Source organism: Varroa jacobsoni, unplaced genomic scaffold (assembly GCF_002532875.2).
Source record: "Varroa jacobsoni isolate VJ856 unplaced genomic scaffold, vjacob_1.0 scaffold_1139, whole genome shotgun sequence".
Lineage (NCBI taxonomy): Eukaryota > Metazoa > Arthropoda > Arachnida > Mesostigmata > Varroidae > Varroa > Varroa jacobsoni.
This window is the reverse complement of record NW_019214041.1, coordinates 149,410-170,961: the sequence shown is the minus strand read 5'-3', so window position 1 is coordinate 170,961 and position 21,552 is coordinate 149,410. Positions and strand designations below refer to the sequence as shown.

At 43.1% G+C, this 21,552-nt stretch overlaps 1 protein-coding gene and 1 long non-coding RNA gene across 2 annotated transcripts in view; one reads left to right on the top strand and one right to left on the bottom strand.

The window, feature by feature from the left end:
- Positions 1–7,129: 7,129 nt before the first annotated feature.
- Positions 7,130–10,616, top strand: LOC111266996 (uncharacterized). The gene is made up of 2 exons (XR_002684365.2): positions 7,130–8,854; positions 10,484–10,616. It is a non-coding gene; the product is annotated as an uncharacterized LOC111266996 (long non-coding RNA).
- The window catches only part of LOC111266995 (uncharacterized), a 35,677-nt gene continuing 23,361 nt past the window's right edge, over positions 9,237–21,552 (bottom strand). Inside the window, exons 2-5 of the mRNA XM_022844912.2 lie at positions 17,546–17,638; positions 17,036–17,140; positions 16,398–16,556; positions 9,237–11,557 (exon numbers count right to left, since the gene is read on the bottom strand). Coding sequence (XP_022700647.1) covers positions 10,686–11,557; positions 16,398–16,556; positions 17,036–17,140; positions 17,546–17,638 — 1,229 coding nt within the window. The 3' untranslated portion in view covers positions 9,237–10,685. The remainder of the gene's footprint in view (positions 11,558–16,397; positions 16,557–17,035; positions 17,141–17,545; positions 17,639–21,552) is intronic.

The window sequence follows — 21,552 nt, the reverse complement described above, 5'->3', positions numbered from 1 at the left end:
TATATACATGATCGAATAGCAGTAACAAGCGTAAAAATAATGATTATACAATGGATTATAATAAGAACAATAATGACGACGATGTGGTAATAATGATGACAAAATGACTAATAAAAAAATACAGTAATATAATATTATGGGTTTTAGTATTTATTGTTTTCCGCAAAACAAATATTGCCTCTGTTCATAATCGATAGTTTATCGGTACTATGAAAAGCTAAAATGGAAATACACTTAAAAATTAATTAGCAAGCATGATTTTTTCCTATTTCTATTTATTAAATGGCGTGTGTCACTAACTAATAAATAAAACGGATTTCTTAAAAATTACCGACAGTTTCGTTGTTCTAACGAAACAATAAAAGTCTAAAATATAATAACAGATCTAAGAGGCAAGCCAGCTAATATGCCCCCGACAGGTCTTACGCAAATACAGACGACAACTTTTGTCCGCTCCATGCCCCTTTGAGAGCAGAAACACGCCATTTTGAAGATATGTAATGTTATGCAACGTTATTTTTTGAACATTATTTGGGCTGAATTGGAACTCGCTGATAATTAATTGTCCTCTGTAAATTTTATGTAAACAAATCAAATTACACAAACCAAATATATAATGTATTAAAAGGCTTTCGTCATATTCAGTATGACGATAGGCTTTTTGACATAATACAGTTGATGAAACAGTAATGAATAATAAAAATCAAAAAACATAACGAGAGATATGCCCCAGTTGTTATTTGCATAGAAAGTTATATTAAATAATGTGCTCAATTTATTATATTTGTCATATATACGTTTTTATTATCTAGAAAGTGTTATTTTTTTGCGAGCGATGACATAATTCGCTCGTCAATACGTCCGGCCAAACCTTGTCCTTCGTATTTTTTGGGTGCTAACTAAAAATGCGCAAGTTTTTCGGCCAGCCTGACCAGCGGTCATGGCTAGCCAAGGCGCAGGAAGTTTTTTCTATTTTTTTTTTTTGAAAGAAAGAAGGGATTATTCGTTCTATAAAACGAGAGACCCGTGCAATACGCCGTGCTGCTATGAATTAAAGTATGTAATACAATGTCTAAGAAATAAATACACGTCGACTGTACAAGTCACGGTCTTCTTTGTTAACTATAAAGCGTCACGAGTCGGTGCTACTTGACATTGTGAAAATTATAGGATGGCAAATGGTGTAGATGAAATCGTCATGGGGGTGTTCAAACGTTTAGCTGGTTAGAGGTCAATTGCCCTGGGCGGAGGCCGATGGAGGGACGCCTAAGGAATACGAGCGCTCTGCATACCGCTGCCGCGTCGACATCTGGAAGAAACAGACACGGGTCTGATTCGATCTGGAAATCGGACGGGAACCCTTAAGGTGAGTCTGTGCAAATGTTTTCCGTGCGGGAAAACCAGTTTGCTAGAGGAATCTCCTCTTCTGCTAAAGGAGGCTGACGAAACGCTCAGCGAACCCGTCAGGGTCAAGCCATGACTGCTAGTCAAGCTGAGCGTAAAACTTGCGTTTAAAGGATTTCTAGTTAGCACCCAAAAAATACAAAGAAAATCGCTGTTTATTACCCATTTTCTCACCGCGATGAAGGCAGTTTCTTACCCGGAGTTGACTTGAATTTTTCTCGGCTATATTCCCAAAAAGCCTATCTATCTATAGTCACTGCAGACGGCGCGTCCCACGAGAGACGACTATTGACTGCTACAAGGGCAGTGGAAGGTATAGCGGCATGTGTCTGCAAGTACGATCTGCCGACGTTAAAACCACGCAAGGAATGCCAGCGCGGGTTTTATTGATAGTATTCGATTTAAAGACATAAATGCGGCCCAAAATAGTTAGCTAAGCTACTCAATCGCCATGAACCTCTGCGACTAGGCCGGCTTCACGGCGCATCAAATGACAAGCCATTGGTGATTTCTCACATAGGAAAAGCATTTTCCATCCATCCGGCCTAAAAAAGTCGTGACCTGTTATTTCTGCAGACAGCTGAGGCATTATTCTTTTCGGCCTGTAATCGGGACCAGCCAATAAGAGAGAAAACCATTTGTCGCCTTATAGCATAGTATTCTTTGGACAGCGGGATTTGAGCTCGAGCTCAGAAATATACCTCCAGCTATAAAGTATATCGGCAAAGAAAGCACGGCAACGAAGTGCTATGCTTGATGCGGACGCTCAAAGATTTGCCTATTTAGCAAACAGGCAAAATAAGGCCCGCCCAACTTCCCAAATTGGTGTTGAAGGCACACAAACAAAATCCAAGAGCTGTCCATAAATTGCGCTGAAAATGGATACCACTACATCCTCCAATTGATTTTTTCCACGACGCCTGCGCCTACAAATCCAAACACTGTCTCGACCCAGGTCTGCGAACAATAGATCAGTCTAAAATACAGGTGGCGAATTCTGTTCGACCTACAGGGCGTAAAAAACCCAGTGAGCGAATAGAAGCGCTTAGCCTAGTAATATGATAAAATGCTATGAGCCGAAGTGTCTTAATAATAAATACAATTCGCGCTTACATAAAACTGGAGAGGCCAACTGGAAAAGCACCCATTTCGACCTTCCAACCCCAGAACTCGGTGTGCTTCAGCACACAAGCGCACCGTTAAAAAAGGTAATACCACTATTTACAACTGTGATAACATCACATATTAAAAATACTCACACACCCTAAGAAAGTTACTGAACCTGCGCCAAGGATAAAAGTCCTATCTATACTGCAGCCATCATAGACAAATGAAGACAGAATTGAATCCTGTTATCCATACATCCAAAACACTGCACTACCAAGGAAGAGTGAAAAGAATTGTCATTAAGCATAATGTTAAAGAACCAAAACGACAAAGGACTGATTAATTTCAGGGGACCTGAATGCGGACATCGTACGCAGAAACACTCATTCATTCATCAATACCCGTAACAAAAGAGCTTTTTTGTATCGTAAGGGAGATATATTCGCATTTTTGATAAGTTATCAATAAACAGTAATAACTAAAAGTTTAACAAAGATAAAAAAAGTATTCCTATGATGAAAAAAAATTATTCAATTACTGTTCTTCTGCTTGTCTGGGACTAGGCCACCTTTGCTCTCGCTCTGCGACCCATTTGTTATTGGGTAGTCCTATTGTTTGCCTTATCTTTTTAAAATTCCGTCTCAAACATAACAGCTTGAGAGTTCTATACAACAAACGGCGCAGGCTTATATTCTACGCTTTGTCGTCTTTAACGCAAGATGCCATTATAATTCCATAAATGATCAATGTCTCCAGAGAAGTATTCCGATGTCACGCAAATATATACAACGAGAAAAACACGAACCATTTTTCCATATGGAATCATCCGAACATATAGCTGCATAAAAAATATTGCTTGGCCTAGCTGTCTAGCTGTTTCTAGCAACTTATCGTTTTCAGTATGAATAGTTCGTTCTAAACTTACTTAACTGTTGAAGCGCATCAAGTGTATAGTTACCTGTATCAAAATCCACTTTAAGGTAAGTCTGCACGTAAAAGTGCGGAGATCTATGCTCGCCTTTGATCGTACAACGACACGATAGAAGCTTGAAATTTTGTACAAATATACTAGAAGGCTGAAAAAGTGTTGACGCTTTTTAAGCCGGAATGAAGGCAAATATTTTTCTAAATAATATTATTCTCCATTTTGATAGGTGATTCTCCTCCATTTTTCAAGTAATAATCCCATGATTGTAGAACTTTTATGGTTCCTGAGTGGAAGATCGTGATAAATGATTTTTGTATCCCTGCATTGAACCTTATGGCGCAAGATTCAGGCTATACGGTGGATGCATCGAAATTTCGCATAATTTCTCCTAGGTATTCTTGGTTATCTGTAGACGTATGTAGTTATGGTGGAAGACGACACATTGACCCTAAATAGCACAAATCTGGTATGGACCTGGGCAAGAATTGTACCTTTATCGCAATGGACTTATAGAGATATTTTGTTTTTCTCATCTTCCTAATTTTTTTCTCAATAAAGGCATTCCGACCCTTCAATAGTTTACCTTCTACTGTTAAATTTCGGTTGTCAAACGACACCTATGTAGATGTCACTTCTACTACCTAAAATAGGTAACTTTAAGAATATCAAACAGGAAAAATTGTAAATACTTTTCGGATTGCACAATTTCTATTAAGTTTTCCAACGAGTTACTCTTCTAAACCAACAGAGTCCCGCTTTACACTACGAAAATATATATCGGTTTATCAGATATGGGAAATTCCCAAACTACGATGTCAGATATTTCAAGGGCCTAAGGGAACAGGTTTGCTTTGTTCAGAGCTATGTTCCCGAATGGTTACTGTCAAAATGAAGTAGCACCTAACTCATCGACGCGGTGCGAAGACTAAAAGTTTTCCTTCTCTGAACGATTTGAAGACTCATAAAAAGCGAGGCAAGACAAGAGTCGTATTATCGTTGTACCTGAAAAAAAAAAAACGAAGATACTAGGCAGCTTTTCGTCCGTGTTCTTTTGCTATTCCAGTGTCTTAAAAAAAAGTCCTAGACTATGAGCTAAAAGACACTCCCCTGTCAGGGAACGCGCACTTCGGTTCGTGCTGGGATGGGCCTACAACCTACAACCATGCTAAATAGCTGTAGGATTGGATCTAAAAACGATATATCAGGTTTATCGGCAACCTTAGAGCTAAGTCGTATTATACACGATGAGATAGTTATACGAGTAAGGTTAATTCTAAAAGCAAGAGTATGCCGAAACGTTTTCTGTCGAAAGATCTGAATTCCCTACTTTCGACGATCCTGCACAGTCTTCTTCTGAAGCAGGCAGTCTCGTTAAAAGCTCATTTACTCTCGTAAGTAGGACAATTACTCCCGCTAACAGACTTGATGGTAGCGCTTAGTATTTAGTTTTACGTTCTAATGAATCCTTAAGTGAATTGATATTATAAATGCTTCAAATCAGCATCTGTTAATAGCTGCCGAAAATTCACTGATTACTGATCTCCGAGTACAAACTTCGTATCGGTGCGTAGGCTCCTTTTGGCCGCTAGTAACGTGTTTTTCGTGGTAAAAAATGATGCCGAAAATATATATAATTTTGAATTTGTTTCGAACAAATGAGACGACACGATGAGCAGGTTTACATCTAAAAAAGCAGAAACAATCACCGGATCGTAGAATACATCAATAAAAATCATCTCGAAGATTAAAAACGATGAAAAAATGTAAAAAAAAAAACTGTTTTCTTAGAGGGGCCATAAGTGTTCTTATAGGGGCGGTAAAATTTGTTTGTGTGGAACGATGACGTGGAGAATAAGCGGAAGCGATAAGCACTGTAAATCAAAAGTGATCTGATTAAAATCGCACGTAACATTTGAGATAATTCAGGACTCCACTAAATTCTTATCAGGTAAAACTATTTGACGAAGATTCTTGCGTACACCTTTCGTCTAGTTTCACATAAGGCATTGTGGCGATTGCGTGAATTGGGACTCCACTCCTGATATTGACAACACTTTAAGCCAACACGATGTGGCAAGTATGAAGGTGCAGCCCTGAAGGCCACTGTCAAATACAGATTTCTGCTAAATCTTTCTATCATTGATCCGATTCCCAAGGGAGCAATTCCCATATCATTGCAATGGTACGCTCTGTAACTCGAGCCATCGAGGAGTTGTATAGTCGTTGCGGCCCCTACGATCGGTCGACCACGGCAAACAACCTTCGAAGCTCCTCCCCCGCGCGCGTTTCGACGGGTAAAGATGGCCGCAGTTAGCGGGTCGCATTCGAAACCCGCTCCTCTTTCACGGACATGATTTGCTTTGGACGTTTTCCCATATATGCTGATGTAAGCCGACCGTTTCTCCGACATATCGTTCATCAATGATCAGTGAGCGCTCGGCCGCTTCCTTAGGCGATATGAAACTTCAAATTGATTCTCTTTTCGTCATCGTCATTTTACCCTCAGGAAGAATTATATTTTTACTAAATAAACAATAACTAAATCAGTAAATCTTTTGCTTGGCGTTAGGCAATTTCTAATTAAATTTGACTTCAGTAGAACCGTCACATCTTGTGAGAACTACTCGTTCGTGTGTAATAGATTATTGGTTAAATCACAGTGGCAAAAAACGTTTTCTTGCCAAGTGTTTCTCTAAGCTTTTCGATTGAATTACACAAATAATATCTTTGCCTTCAGCGAGCAAGATTGCGTACCAACTATACATTCATACTCCTCTGATTTTCCCATTTCTATTCGCTGAATTGAAGCCTAGGGAGATCGCACAGTGGTGAAGAAAAATCGATCATCGTCCTTCAGGGAGTCGTTGTCTGCTATCTCTCGATGCGTAAGAAAGCTCTTTTTTTTGCTTTCCATTATTCGCAGCTTGAAACATCTCTATGTTTTCGATGCTGTCTCGTCGCCCGTTTCTATTGGCTGAGTAGCAGCAGTCTTCCTTTCCTAAGATGACCCAACAATGTAGAGCCCACAGAAAAGGCGATCGCTGTATCTGATATCTACGCGGGGTAGTCGACAAGCCCCGCCATAGCCGATTATATCACCCCCACAAGCCCTAGTCTTCCCTTCACGATATCATTATGGCTGCAGTCGAGATTCTGCTGATGTTGCTCATCTAGATCGCGCGCAAAAGTCTAACGACAAACTACAACGAGTAAGCGACCATGATAAAAAGGATTTCGACAATTAACCTCTGTGGGCATTCAGCTGAGAGAAAGAAAGGGGGCACTGGATCGTCAAAAGCAAGTACATAAATAACAAAGAAACAGCAGACTGGAAAGACGTGTTTGTTTCGTTCCGTAATTGCATGACAATAATGCTGACGCTGGAGCGTTCATGATGTCGCACATCACTTAAGGCTCGGTGGTCTGGGAAGAAGGAGTTAAGATTGAGCATCGCTTGCTTTCTGTATGTAGAGATAAACGACCTTTTTACCTAATGTTGTTCCCATAAGGTTACGAGAGGTTGGTATTAAGTAATATTCTATTTCAACGTAAAAACTAAAAGTATTCAAGGTGGCGGACGAGAGCGACCTCGCATCATTGTATACCGTTAGCTAAAAGTAAGTGCTGTTCTTAAACATTCTATCAAGCTTACTATGAAAATAATTAGTAAAAGGATGCTCAGCTCCGTGTCAGTCTATCCATGATTTGTTTATTTCGAAGGTAACATATAAGCAGTTAATTTTTATGATAATAAAAGAAATAATAATGAAAATTGCCATTTGAAAACTGAAACTAGTAACGCAGATAGGGGTCAAATGTCCATCATTACACGATATATAGATCGATAGATATACAGAATCGGAAGGTTGCCACTTTTTTAAAGACTGTTATTCTTAGGGAGCGCAATGATCCCGCCTGTTCTATTATATAGCCTTCTTCAGCGTTAAATCGCTTTGAGCAGTTTTTTGTTGGCTTGAAATAGCCCAATTTAGTAGCATACGGTTGAAACTCTAGCACAAAAAAAGAAATTCTTCGCTAGTACTTGCCCTCACACTTGCTGTTCCTATCGCTGTCGTATATTAACGTGCAAAGGTTATTAACGGCTGTAATTTTAGAATGAAGATGGGAGAGAAAATTCAGAACGACTTTTTACGAGGCAGCAAACGATGCCCACCGTCAGTCAGCATCTCTAGCTCTAAAAGCTACCAAATCATTGACGTCAGCATCCACGATGGTTGCGAGTGCCAATTACCTTTGAAAATTCAAATCATATTTGCTGAAATGGGCTTCTGCAGCCCTTGTGAAGTTCTAACCTACGTTGCTGGCCAAGATGGCTTCGAAAGAAGGTATGAACTTGATGTTCTTTGCCTAGAAAATAGAACGACCATTTTCGTTCGCTGGGATGCACTTGACAGACCTGGATAAGGTAATGATATTGAAGCGGCAGTTTATCATCTTACAAAATGGCGAGCGGTAAAAAAATCCCGTCTTTGATTATTTACGAGCCACCATCGTTGTCTGCGGAAAATTTTAGGACGTTTTTGTGCGAGTATTATTCGGTAATGAAGTAACTGGTTAATTCTGGCTGAGTATCACAGCGGTATCACTTTTAAGGACAGGACAAGTAATAGGCCCAGCTTCAGCTGCTATCACCTTTCATTCGTTTGTAGTCGCCAGTTGGGTAATCATGTCACAATTCTGTTGGAAGCATCAGCCAGAATTCGATATTCCGGTAACCGGTGTTGCAATTGTTGTCATTAGAAGTTACCGACCTCAGGTGATGGAGTGCCGATCGATAAACAGGTAAGCGAATGTAACGTAAATAATAACGAAACACGAATGATAATTGTTCCCGTAGTGAAAACATTACCCTCTCCACTAATCCTCGCAAAGGCGGAGCGATTTGAAGAAGCCAACCGCATCAACACAGCTCATTGACAGACACAAGATGATTTTTTTCAAAGAGAATTCTTGACCTGATTAGTAAATCATCTGGGCAAGATAAAGATACGCAAACAATCATGTTAATTAATCACCAGCAAAACACATTAAAGTACAAGTGTAGTTTTATAATATTTAGATAGATCGATGCATATTAGGTATTAATCTTTTCGTCTGCTTTTTGACGATGCTTCGAGGACATCGGCCTGGAAAACGGAGAACGGCAGTCTCGGAGTCGGACTGCTCGATATTATTTGGAAGGAATGATATATCTCTGGCTGTCAAGGAATCAGTGCAGTGGTCGTGAGATTCGCGAGGTGACTGATGACTGGGTGGTCCATTTTAAGTTCAATACGTTGCCCACAACAACTTACCGTGGCATCATTATGGCGTCGATATCAATGGGTTTCCACCATCCTCGGAGCCATCTGAACGCTGTATTCAAATCCTCAGTTTGCCCAATTGCTATCAAAGGTAACCCTTGACGGCGTCAGGCTAAATGTGTGGCCTAATTGCTGCATATTTTCGAAAAGGATAGAAATCTCAGATGTCTATACTATAAGTATCTAATGAACGCACCTAGCAACAAGTATTATTGTCATATTGACGGTAATCAAGCGCAGATTAATTTGAATTTTCCCAAACTAGACCTGCAATCTTTCCCTTACTACTTAAATAGCTAGGGATTTCGTACTCAGTAGCGTATACATGTGCAAACAAACTAGTCTTCTTAATAATCTACCCACGCTCAAAATACTTGTTTTTTCAAACACTTTGCTTTCCATCAAGAAGGCGATGTTCTTGATGGAAAAAAGTGTTCTTGTTCAAAACAGAAAAGTTAAAAACGACACGTGCCTCACTCGTATATATATATATATCTATACACACATAATTTATTAAAACTACGCCTCGACATCGGTGTTTTTCCGGCAATACTTTAGATATCGAAATTGAACTACATACTCTCATTAAGCTAGACTTCATAAGGCTACTTCGTGTCGAACATGTGCGAGGCACAGTTTGTTTCGTCCACGGTCCACCCAAAACGTTCTCTTCGACACTGATCAGTTTTTTCTCAGTACCCTCATTCCCACCATTACCATTGCGATATATATATATATATATATATATATATAATTTATCAATCACTCAGCTGATCTGCTGGAGCATTCGACCGTGTTTTACGTATTTGGTTTTAATTTGTACACATGACGAGTAATGTGTAATGCCACGCGAGAGGTTACCTCGAGAAGGTACGCAGTGAGTTTGCTCATAGGCAGCAATGTGACCTGTGATGCACGACTCGCAATTTGCTATAATGTCAGTCAAGCACCTATTAGTTCGTCCTTATCGTTTCCGCTGGCTGAAGTACCTTCGCGGCCGTTTGCATCTATACGCCGAGCGGCGTCGACGTATCAGCGCTGCTGGCTGGGCCTGTTGCAGCCACACCAATAACTGCCTACACACACGATTTTTATCATTATAATACCGTATGTGTAATTTTCAAAGTGAAGTCAAACCTACAATGAGAACTCCGCATATGGAAAAAGTCGCTATAGCTTATCATGCTGCCTGTCTATCGCCAGGGCATTTTCTCACCCTCAAAGACATCGAACTGAAGCAGTCCATAAAGGCATATTATAATACACTCAAAATGTGCCACCCTATCAAGTGCCTCGTTGCTATAATAATTAGGTTAAAGGAACCCTGTCATTGTTTTGCTCTTTAAGGTATCATGATTTTTTTTGTTTAATTTCCTAAAATTGTCTTAATTACATTAACAGTCGAATTAACCCGTCAGTTATTGCGCCTCATCCATAATGTCCTCTATCGTTTTTTTTTACAGATACACAGATGGGGACATTGTTTAACGAACAAGCGCCATATCTCGCAATGGCATCGTGTATTTCAAACTTGATATAACCCTTCTCCATCCATCTGTCGACTTCTAAATCACACTTGCTTTCAATCATTAGCTTTGAAATGTAATGTTCTTTTAAGCTGAATTTTAAAATACTCGTCACTCACTCAGATGCCCTTATTCGTTCATCATTTACAAACGTTTAATTAACTCTAATTGTCATTTTTCGCCCTTTCTTATAGTTCTCATGGCACTTCGTAGTACGGACATCGTGTCGCTCATACGATGCTAATCGTCAGTCGATTCCCGGTTATCTTCATAATGTCTTCATTTACATCGTATCAATTAAATATATAATCATACCGCTACACAATCTGATATATCGTTTTTCTTCATTTATGTTATTCCTCTTTCGTATCAACCTATAACGTATCACTAGGCTCACTACGACGAATACAAATGGTCATCTCTGTCTCGGAGGTCGCCGTTAGTAATATCAACCGGGCGGTTCGCGTTGTCCTCAGGCCGGGGCGGCACCAGCAGTAGGTGATGGTATGCCGAATGGGCATGATGGGTGGGGTGTGAAAGGTGAGGATGTTCAACAATTGCCGAGATTTGATGTGGATGAGTGCTCGCTAGAATGGGCTGAGTCGAGGCTGTTTGTAGCGGAGCATGCGGAGCGACCGCATGTGCCGGTGGAGTCTGTTGCCCATGCGTTAAGGGGGGGAGTTGCTGTGAGGAGCTGCTGTGCGAGGTAAGGAGTCCACTATGGCTTCCAGGACCAACGGTACATAAAGGACCGTTTGTCACAATACCAGCGCCAACCGACTGACCGTGTGTAGATTGAGAACCAAGTTGCAGATGCTGTGAGCCTAGCGCTATGTGTTGCGGGTAGTCGTCCGAATTGATCTGTTGGATACTACCGGGATCGAGGGGTACCGGCTCAGTAAGACCAACATTGACTAGAGGATGGCCGGTTGGAGGTGCTCGCAGGCTATCGAGCGATGGTCGCAAGCTCTGGCCGAGTTCGTCGTAACGTGGCGGATCTGGTGAAGGCGTCAGCGATGAGGCAAGTCCATCGCGGACCCCGGAATCCTCAGAGCCGTCACCTTTTCGCTTTTTCGCCTGTTTACGGTCCTTAGCTCGACGATTTTGGAACCAAATTTTCACCTGTCGCTCGGAAAGGTTGAGCGCGGTGGCAAGCTCAGCCTTGCGCCGGATCGTAATGTACTTCGAATAGCAGAACTCCTTCTCAAGTTCAAGCCTTTGGTGATCGGTGTAGACAACGCGGTATTTGTCTTTTGTTCGTGTTTTACCTGAAAACATTAAGAATCAGATTAAACTACTATCTAGACGCTAGAAGGAAATCAGTTAGCGCTATCGACAGGCTAACATTTGTCTGGTCTCTTCTAGTACGGCACCATGAGCTGTGCGCGGAATTCTATTCTGTTCTATTTCATTTAACTATAACTAGCAAAACAACTATTATTTATACCACTGTTGTTTACGAAATTTGCTCAGTTTGTTTCCGTAGATGTGTTTATCGCTGTACAGTAAAAGGAGAAAGGGGCGGAAGCCGTGACAACAATCTTAAAGCACCATTTTGCCAGTTTAGCAGCACTCAATAACAAGATTCAAAGGGCGGCATTATCAAACAAGGCCAGCTGCGATCACCTGAGTAGCTTGTTGTTCATCATATTTGTTTATGGTCCGTCTGGACACAGGTCGCTAAATCTCAATGGTTTGTCTGCCTATCGCTCCCACCAAGCATGTTAAACTGCGACCGTTTAGCCAACAACTCCCCGCCCCCACCTCGCCTGTCTACTCATCACATTTCTAATCAGAACCTCGGAAAATCGATCGGGGGTAGGGTCGCGTCGATACAACCATTGTTTACCGTGTCTTCATCTTTTTTGGTTGTGCGACCGCTCATTGATCGCGAATCAGAGCTCAATTGTTTGCGGTTAGGGAATCGTGCGGTCATCCTTTGTCTAGGCGTCAGACACCGCCTCATAAGTAAACTCAAACTACAGAGAAGACTGCTCCAGTTGCTATTGAAGATGTGCGCAAACAACAAACGAGTTTATCCTTAAAAGTGATAGGCTTTCATCGATGCTCTCCTGCTTTTCGACGTTCAGTATCAAGAACTCACGGGGCTCGGTTCGATTCCTTTTTCAAGCCACAGCTCACTCAGCGAACCTTGACCCAAACGCAGGGATCTCTAACCGCCCTGGCCTTTGTGGTCTCCAGCGACGTAATGCTAGCTACATGCTAGGTTCGTCCCAACTGACTTATACGACGACCAGCGCAGTCTTCTTTCTTCTTATGTTGCGCAAGAATAGGGAGGATCCATCAAAACTGAGAGGCTCCTTCCACCGGATGAAGGTCCTCTTTTCTAGAGGCCCGCCCCTCCCTGCCTAGTGGAGTGTTTCGCTCGACACGTGGAACTAATAGCCACAGACGTGCCGGGATCATAGAATAAAAGAGGCCTCCCCGAGTGTGGTGAGTCCCAGCCGTGCGATCGGCCCACGTCAATTGCGGATGTGTGGCAAGAAGCTCTCGCTGACTGGCTCCGTGGTGGGTGTGTCAAAGAACTTTGAGGGTCGGAGTGGTACCGGCGCGGTTCGAGTGAGTTCGCGATCGCCACGCTCGCAGTGGCCGATGGGAGAAGAAGGGCGGCACCGAGCCATGTAACGGGGCCACATAATTTAACGGCCTTTCGACTGCCGGCGTAAGCCGCCATTGCTGTTTCGTTGTGGCCTGCTCAACGCCTATTCGCAGCGTTGCCGCACGTTGGCAAACGCTGCTAACTGTGCCTGTGCCTTGGGGCTGCCTCACCGAAAGTTCTAAATGTTCCTTGTTTTTTTGATTAGTTCCAAGTTGACGCTCGCCAGCTACCGCGCATACGAATGGTATCCACACTAATACTGTTGCTGGTTTTACGGAGCGGTTAGTCTTCTATAAATAATAGCTGAGTAGTTGTTAGCTGGATGTTTTGATTCGATTCTTCCTTCCCTCGATTCGGCTACTACGTGAATCTTCGTTGGAACTATTCGAGCACCAAACAAAAACCGATTATTATCTATCTAGCCGGCGTTTTTTTGTTCGCAACTTTAACCACAACGGAGCTATCGAGAGGCTATCTGTTACATATAGTTTTCAGTTGCCTCTACCATAACAGTAGCACCTACCGTTATCAGTGCCAGCTACCAATGTATATCCTGTCATTGTAAATAGCGACATTGACCTGACTAATCGCTCCAATTTAAACGATCGGCGCGCTCGAAAAGTGACGTTCAACTCTATCGTCGTGCATCGGCGAAACGACAATTTCTCTATCGGAGAGCCAGCAGACGGTGCTGCGGCGGGCATAATGCAGCGGTTGCGGAAAGAAAAAAGACCCGCAGTCGTAGTAATAGTTGTTGTTGTTGTTGTTGTTGTTGTTGTGGTAGTAATATCAGAAAAGCTGCCGCAAGCTAAAAGGTATCAGATGCGCGTAACTGGGCCGCTCTCGGCACAAATTGCCGCCCTGTCCGCTACAGCCTAACGTCCAACCGTCGGCTTCTGGCGCTACTACAGCGGTGGTAGCAGCTTACAACAAAAACACCAACAGCAGCAGCAGCGGTGACTCTAGCTTCTACTAATAAGAGCGCTTCTACTGGCTGAATTGATACACGTACCGTTTTGCCGTGTGGAGAAGGGACAGTCTGCTGTATCGGCGAAACGCGGCGGCTCCAGATCCAAACCGTAGTAGTACGCGGCGTCTGACCAAGCTCATTCTCCTATGACTGCCACTCTCCCTCCCGTCTTACTTCGTTAGGTACCTTCTTATCTCTTTTCGTTTGTATGTGTAGGCTGATTCGGGTTCTTTGCAGCTCTAAGCTCTGCTTCTTTTTGTCGGTTTTCCTTCGGATTTTTTCCTTCGGTTTCGCTGTGAGTAAATGCTTGAAGATGGCAATAGTGGCGGTATAGCGGATTCAGTTTTTGCCATATTTGCCTGATCAGTCGAATCAGGATCGCTGCCCTTCTCGTGTCACTGAACTAGAAAACGTCACTTGGTAATTATAACCCATAGTTGTTTGTTCCTGTTGAGCGTGGCCGCGGCCGAAAGGGGACAGGGAAAATTAACCTTAAGCGACGCAGATATGTATTTTTCGCACATATTTCTGTGAAAATACATGTATACGTGACAATGGCTAGATTACCACTGTGGGCGTCGTCATTATCTCCAGTGAACAATATACCGATCATCAACATGCCACCTCGGTGAGAAAGTTACGTTTAGGACAAGCGTTCACTATCAGAACCTAACTAATAGACGATTGACCCTAGAAGTGGCTATTGATAACAAACTCTATCAGTTATATTTGTATCGTCAGAAAGGTGTCTGTACGTCAATTTACAAATTAGTTAACCTCGGCGACGGTGGCGACGCTGACGAGGAGCGGGAGGAGCTCACATGCTAGACCTTCATCTAGTCGCATAGGCGCAGCAGTTTAGCAAATGGATAGAGACCGGGTACAAACTAGCTGTACCTATTTGTATTCACTGTGCTTGTTCCTGTTTGGTATGTACTCGTACAACGAGTTCGTGGTTCATATCAGAGAAACGCTAAAATAGATGAGGGAAAATTCAGTGAGAACAAGAGGAAGCTAAAATAGAGATTCATTGGGGATAGGTTGGGTCTCGGCGACAGCTGAGCGGCGACGTCTACGTAAACCCACAAAACAGCAAAAACTCAAACCGTTTGGCGATCTTACGCTGTTCCTTAAGCCAAGCAGACGGAAAAGAACACAACTATAACTGGTCTATGGGCGATAAATGTGTGGACAATGGACACGCCATCATCGGCCTCTTGAGCTTTTAAACCGCTGATAAGCGGCAGGCTTAGGCCTAGGCAGGCCTAGGGCAGGCTATACGTGGAGGTAGTGCCGTTAAAGTCACATTGATAGTTACTGTAGCCAGTTACCAAGATTCGAAACAAGAGGGAGACTACCTCAGACAAGTAAGTCATCGTTACTTTCCTCGATAGCCAACGCTGCCTTTTCATAAATTGACCATCAAGCGCTTGGCATGCTCAACGCTGTCCAGTGGGGCGACAGCTATGTTTACTAGACGCCAAAGTTAAACCTGCTGCCGAAGCATGGCTCACACATACGTTGATTTCAGCAGCCGAGTGTAGATTAGCTATTTGACATCCAGAGTGAAACGTCCCCGCAAAGACAGGTGCGCTGTCGACGCGTGAACAACATGATTACCTACCAACACGCACGAAGACGCATAGGCAAATGAAGCAAAGCAGTAGCGTCGGCATGAGGCGTGGCCAGCGTGCATGAAACTGCGACAACGGCCTGTCTCGACAGGGCCACCGTTTAAATAATGGCAGTCGTACTGGATTGGGAGCGTCCTGGGCCCAAAAGGGAACCACAAAATGTAATCCCTTCGATTACAGATCAGTATATCAAGACACTTGTAAGCTGCTAAATGAACTATACTCTGGGAGCGTGACTCTGGATGACGTGGTCGATGGGGGTCGCGAGTGCCAACGGACGTTTCATCCAAAACGTAGTTTTTTCATTGCATCTGGGAGAACATATTTCATTTAGAGAGATGTCGTCTTAATTTAACACGGTTCTATACACTACCACGACCATTCGATAACAATAATACGCTGTTCTGATCATAGAAAGCCTAAATCGATTTTGCATTGTATAGTTAACGTGTTTTTTTTGTCGTTGAAATGGAGCAACTGACCGGATCTACAATCTCAGCTGTTAATATTGTTGTTAAATTTATAGCGATTATTCACGTCGGAATGATGAAATGATCGCACACACGTCTCACGTCTGAGTCGCTCTGGGAAAGCACGTACTCTCCCCTGTAACTTATGGATATTATACTATGGTTGTCGATCATAGCGGTTCGGTTACCCGCTGCATTTGCTATACATAGTAGGACTTTGAGCGTGTAAACTAGTCGTCGTCTTACCTTCGCAATCGTTCTCAGCTACTTAGGGTAAGTTCTAAGTAATAAGAAAAATTGAACAGAGGCGCATTGATGCCATCCTGCATCTACGAAAATGAACTTTCAAACCAATCTAAAGAGAAATATCGGAACAAAGGCGTACTTTGTTTCCTCCACCATGAATATACCCACCAATAACACCAGGATAGGGTTTTTTTTCACGCGCCTGCTTTGCCCAGTTGCCTTTGACATTACTTTGGGACGAAAGGCTCTCACATTCAGATTTGATGCTTTCCGTTTCCAAAGTATCTTCTATTTGGCTTGAGTTCGAACCGCCAGCGCCGGGAGCGCCTGTAAAAACAGATCGAGAATATGGTAAGAATAAAGGAAAGTAATGTTAATCAACAGTTTCACTTATGCCCCCACATATATTGAATATGAGTGCGAAAAAAAAAAAGTAGATGACACCATCATATAATCATCTATAAACTTTCGAGCGTAACCTGCACTCGCTGAAATAGTTCTGGTAACCGGAAAAAACAACAGACCGAACGGGAAAAAGAATACGTGTATGCAAACTATTCTGTTTGGGGTAAAATACTCTTACCGACGCAATTACTTACGCCATTACAGCGACTTTTACCCTCGTGTCCACAAAAAGGAAACATTATACTCCAAGTGCTAGTTACCGTTCTAATGTAGTCCTTAAATTCTCGGCAACATATTGAAAGGCCTAAGCTGATAGAAACAGAAGGCATATTCGGTGCGCGGTTTCCCTGGACTAATGTTGAACGTTTTCTCATAAACAACTGACACACAAATATACGAACCGGGTGAGCATGAATTTGGGGGCAGGGGCAAGTTATTTTCCGACACGGGCGGATGGTATGGCTGGAAACCCGATTGTGCCACTGGCGTCCATTGGCGATGGTAACCTGAAAAGTGGGCATTGAAAAGGCGATGTGTCCATAGTCATTGCAACAGTAAAAATAAAAAACAAAAAAACGTTTAGTGAATGAAATTTGTTTGACTGAACAAATCTATGGTTTTATAGAAGAGGCTGAGCCGAGGTATCTTTTTGAGTATTCGTTAGAAATGTTAGTGGACGAGACTGTGGGTCAGGGTAACCCAGGCGACGGCTACCGTACTTTGATTCAATTATGAGAAGCTGAGATGAACGACTTAGCAGAGGATAAGCATCTAAGTGTTATATTTGTAAATGCGCGTCTTATGGTATTTTAACCGAAATAGTAGGACTTATCGAGCCTATACAATTTAACATTGATACACGTTGATATAAAGGCAGATCTTATAGGAATCACTGCATGCTTTTCACCTACATGACGCGCTGATAGGGGAATGCGGCGACAAGGGCGAACTGTTGCTCGCCTGATTGAAACTCTCCGCTGGCGTACTACTTGCCGATAGAAGGCCTGAAAACATGAAACATATTCGAAATTAGTGAAATCCCTTCAGCTCCTGTCTCAATCCCGCTAAACTAGTACAAGCTCACAATATAAGGTTGATGTCTTATTTAAGCTAGCTTATTACTACATTGCGTACCAATCGTGATAGAGTTTATTTATATTACTTTACTATATATTACTACTACATTACATTACAAACCTTTGATCTATCGGAATCATACTTCGAATTTCGTTCAGAATTTTACTAGCTAACTATATTAAGGGGACACAATCCGGCTATGGGTTCCTATTCCGCTCTCTCCAGAACCATGTCTCTCTGAATTATGTCTCCATAGACACTGCATTCGTCCTTCTCCCGTCACTTCGAAATATACAGAATTAAGAAGAGTCTGACTCAGCATAATTTAGTCTTCTAGTTCTCTATTATTGAAGTCAATAACCCTCTTGTGTTGTTTCCTTGTTGAAGACTCGTGTAAATGATTTAACGTGTTGCGCAGTGACGGAAAATTTCTCATTGTATTGTCAGATGCAAAAACTTCAACGAACTTTAAATAAACTACCCTTTCCGTTTTCTCCGATAATTATCTTAATCTTGCCCTTAATTATCGCAGGGAGTCTGACGAGATCAGCTCGTCGAATGAGCGGTTTGTTTCTGATGTCCACTGCGATGCATATATAAGAGACCTGCTTTTTTTTTAGACGGTGCCGATAAACAGAACACATAAAATCATGGAATACGTGTAGTGTTGACAGAAGCATAATAACTGTCTTCTCTTCTATGTGACTATCTTCTAGCGGGGAAGCAGGCTCTTCGAAAAGACACAACTCCCTATTATTATATAGTTCGGAAAACATAGTTCTATGTCAAACAAATAAAAATTTTTCCTTATGCGTACCTCTTCGATGACACAGCGTAGGTAATAAATATTACATTTTTGATTAAAAAAAAAATCGGTATTCGGGATTTTATTTTTCGGAACATGGCCAAATGAATTACGGTTTTTTTTACCCCCCATAGCCGCCCTCTCCATGAATCTCTGCGTTCACCTAACCGTAAAACGATCACGTGGCCGCGTCAAATGCTAGCGTGGTAAAAACAGTCCCGGATAGACCCTGGACAAACTGAATCTGATCAGGCCCTCGCCCATTCGTTGATATGAGTGACTTTCCCTATCGAGCATTATGCTAGCTGGATGCTCGCTACCTCCACACTGCGACGCATAGAGTTACAGACCGACCCACCATTCGGTGGTTCGATCTCCGTGGCAACAGTCATGGAGGCTTCGTTTTTGTGAGCAGTTCGACAGTTTACCACTAGATAGCTATTCTTGTCGGCGGCTACTATTTGCTGTAAGGAAGACCCGCAGGGAACCATCGTGGGGAGCCCTGCCTGACCTTTGGCTTGAACGCTCAGCGGGGGAGTATTCGAGATGCACGAGATAGTGCCGACGCCGGAGACACTGCACATGTTAAGGGAGACAAAGAGAGGGGAAAAGAAAATGTCTGCTATAGATATCTGTCTGCTAACGGACAGAACCAAGCCGTTGCCGACTAAGACATGAACTAAAAGAATCGCGCCACGGGGCGGCGTTTTTGTCTTTTCCTTTTTTAACAACGAGGACAGCAGCCACCAGCGTCACCACGGATAATGAAACGCCTCTCGGCGGTTCGCCGTGGGTAATGGCAGAAGCGCTTCGCTTCTGTAAACGTTCCGAACCGCACGCTTACTTAGATCAAGCAGCAATAGCGTCATCGACTTCTGCGATGATTTCTTTGTTCCTCGCTCACGCTCACTCCCAGACGGGTGAGCTAGTTCCCCAGACCTGTGCGTTGCCTCCCTCGCCGTACAAAATGCGTGACTGTCCTCTTTCGACGCAGTCAGCATGTGCGGCTGCTATAGGAGCAGCTATTGCTGCTAAGGAGACGCCAGTGTAGCCTCACCGCTTGCAGCGCACAACGGCTTTCGCTTAAATGGGAACAGTCAATAAGTGTTCGCCCCGCTGCCATCGGTTGCATAAGTTTTGGCCACGTTTAGCCACCACAAACATAATTATTTCAGTCGCTGCGGCGGGGCGCCTGCAGCGATCATGTCGTTGTAATCATGTGGCTCAGACCCGTCACCATCCATTGGTCGGATCCATCTGTTCGTGTGTCCGATCACGGATCAGAGATCACTGATGTACGGCGCTGCTACTGCTGCTGCTGACCTGGGCTGCTCATTCGGCTGCCGTTTCAGCGCCAAGAAGCCGGAGAAATGGTTGCGCGGGCGGCTTGGGGCTGCAGAGCATCAACGTCGCCTTGTCTGCAGTGATCAGATGCGATCCTTGCTAGCCTCATTGATCATCTATGAGGCCACTTTTCAAAGTCTCCCCAACAGGCTTCACTGATAGCACAGCAACGGCGTCAGCAGAAGTAGCGGAAACAAGACTGGCTGCTTCGACTGTGTGATGTTTTTTTGACAACCTCGCGCGTCGGAGACGAAAAAGTAAGAAAGAGAGGGCTGTCGAAGCAGCTAGATATATAGTTCTTCTACTTTTATTTACAAGTTTGCTTATGCCCTATCTATTTATTTACAAGAAAACCAAATACAAGATGCAAATCACTACACAAAGACCGAAAATATATTGCTTATCATTTTTATATACTGAGCGTAATAAGTTGGGCATATGTAATAATGGCAGGTCCCAGTGCGGCGGTACCAGGGTAGCGCAGTATCTGTAAAACGCCCAATTGATTACTGAGATCGTATGCAAAACCATTTTACTTTACTCGACGCATCGCGGCGTCAATTAGATACGCGATCTGTCCTTAAGGAACCCTCGGACGAATAGGTACAGAACGTTAAGGACATAGAATTAATAACCAGTACGCTGTTACTAACAAAGTTATCCATTAGGCAGGCTTATGATAGAACTGTTGTTTGTATAACAGAATCTGGTAGGGGTCAATCGTCCCGTCGGGTTGGATGGCACATGGCAATACCCAGGCGTCAAACAAACAAAGAAGCGCTTGGCTGGACGGCAACGCTATCGATACGTCGGGATTCTTAGCGTCATATCGTGACAGAAAATATACCTCGCAGATCAAATATATCGTGGAACCCTTTTTTCGTATGTTGTGGTAAAAATCGATCTCGTATGCCATCATTGCTCTCAACTCACTGCCTCAAACAAGAACTCGGCTTTCAAACAACTTCCGAAAGTCGAGTAACCTTTTTAGCTTTCTTATGTCCAGGATCTGAAGTCGCCTGCTGCTGTTGATGATACTACCCCATTTATCAATAATATTTTGTGTCTAATATTTTCCTGCCTGTCGCAGACGGAGAATTGAAATCGTGGAGATTCACTGAGATTTCCAATTCGGACCAGCCATTGCTTACATGGGTCGATTTTTGCTTAACCCTATCAGTGACCATGTCTTCCACTACAACTACGGCCACCGGTTCGTATAACCATTGACACCTGCTGCCTTTCGTCATTTTCAGCTATAGATAGTTCTCGGCCTGACAGGAACGGTCTCTCTAGAAAGTGCCAAACGGATTCTCCTTCTTCTTTGATTTAGAGCGAATAAAAAAGAAATGGAAAAAGATATAACGCTCAGGTAGAGGTGGGGTTGAAAAGTTGGCTACATGTTTTCAGGGATTTGTTACTGCCAAATTTTGCCGGACGAAGGACGCGTCCGCCGACGGCTAATTCCTGCCGTTGCCTTGCTTCTGCCTCGCTGTGACAGATATCTTATGTGTCTAGCCCTTATCATCCCGATCGCCACATGTGGGCCTGCCATCACAGCAGACTGAATAAATGATGAATGAGCATTACCGGGCGTTACGTCAGCTTTATAGTCTTTCTGTCGTCGGCGTTACTGCTATGCTTGTTCATTGCTGGATGCTCATTTGCGGCCGCTGAAACTGACTGACCTAG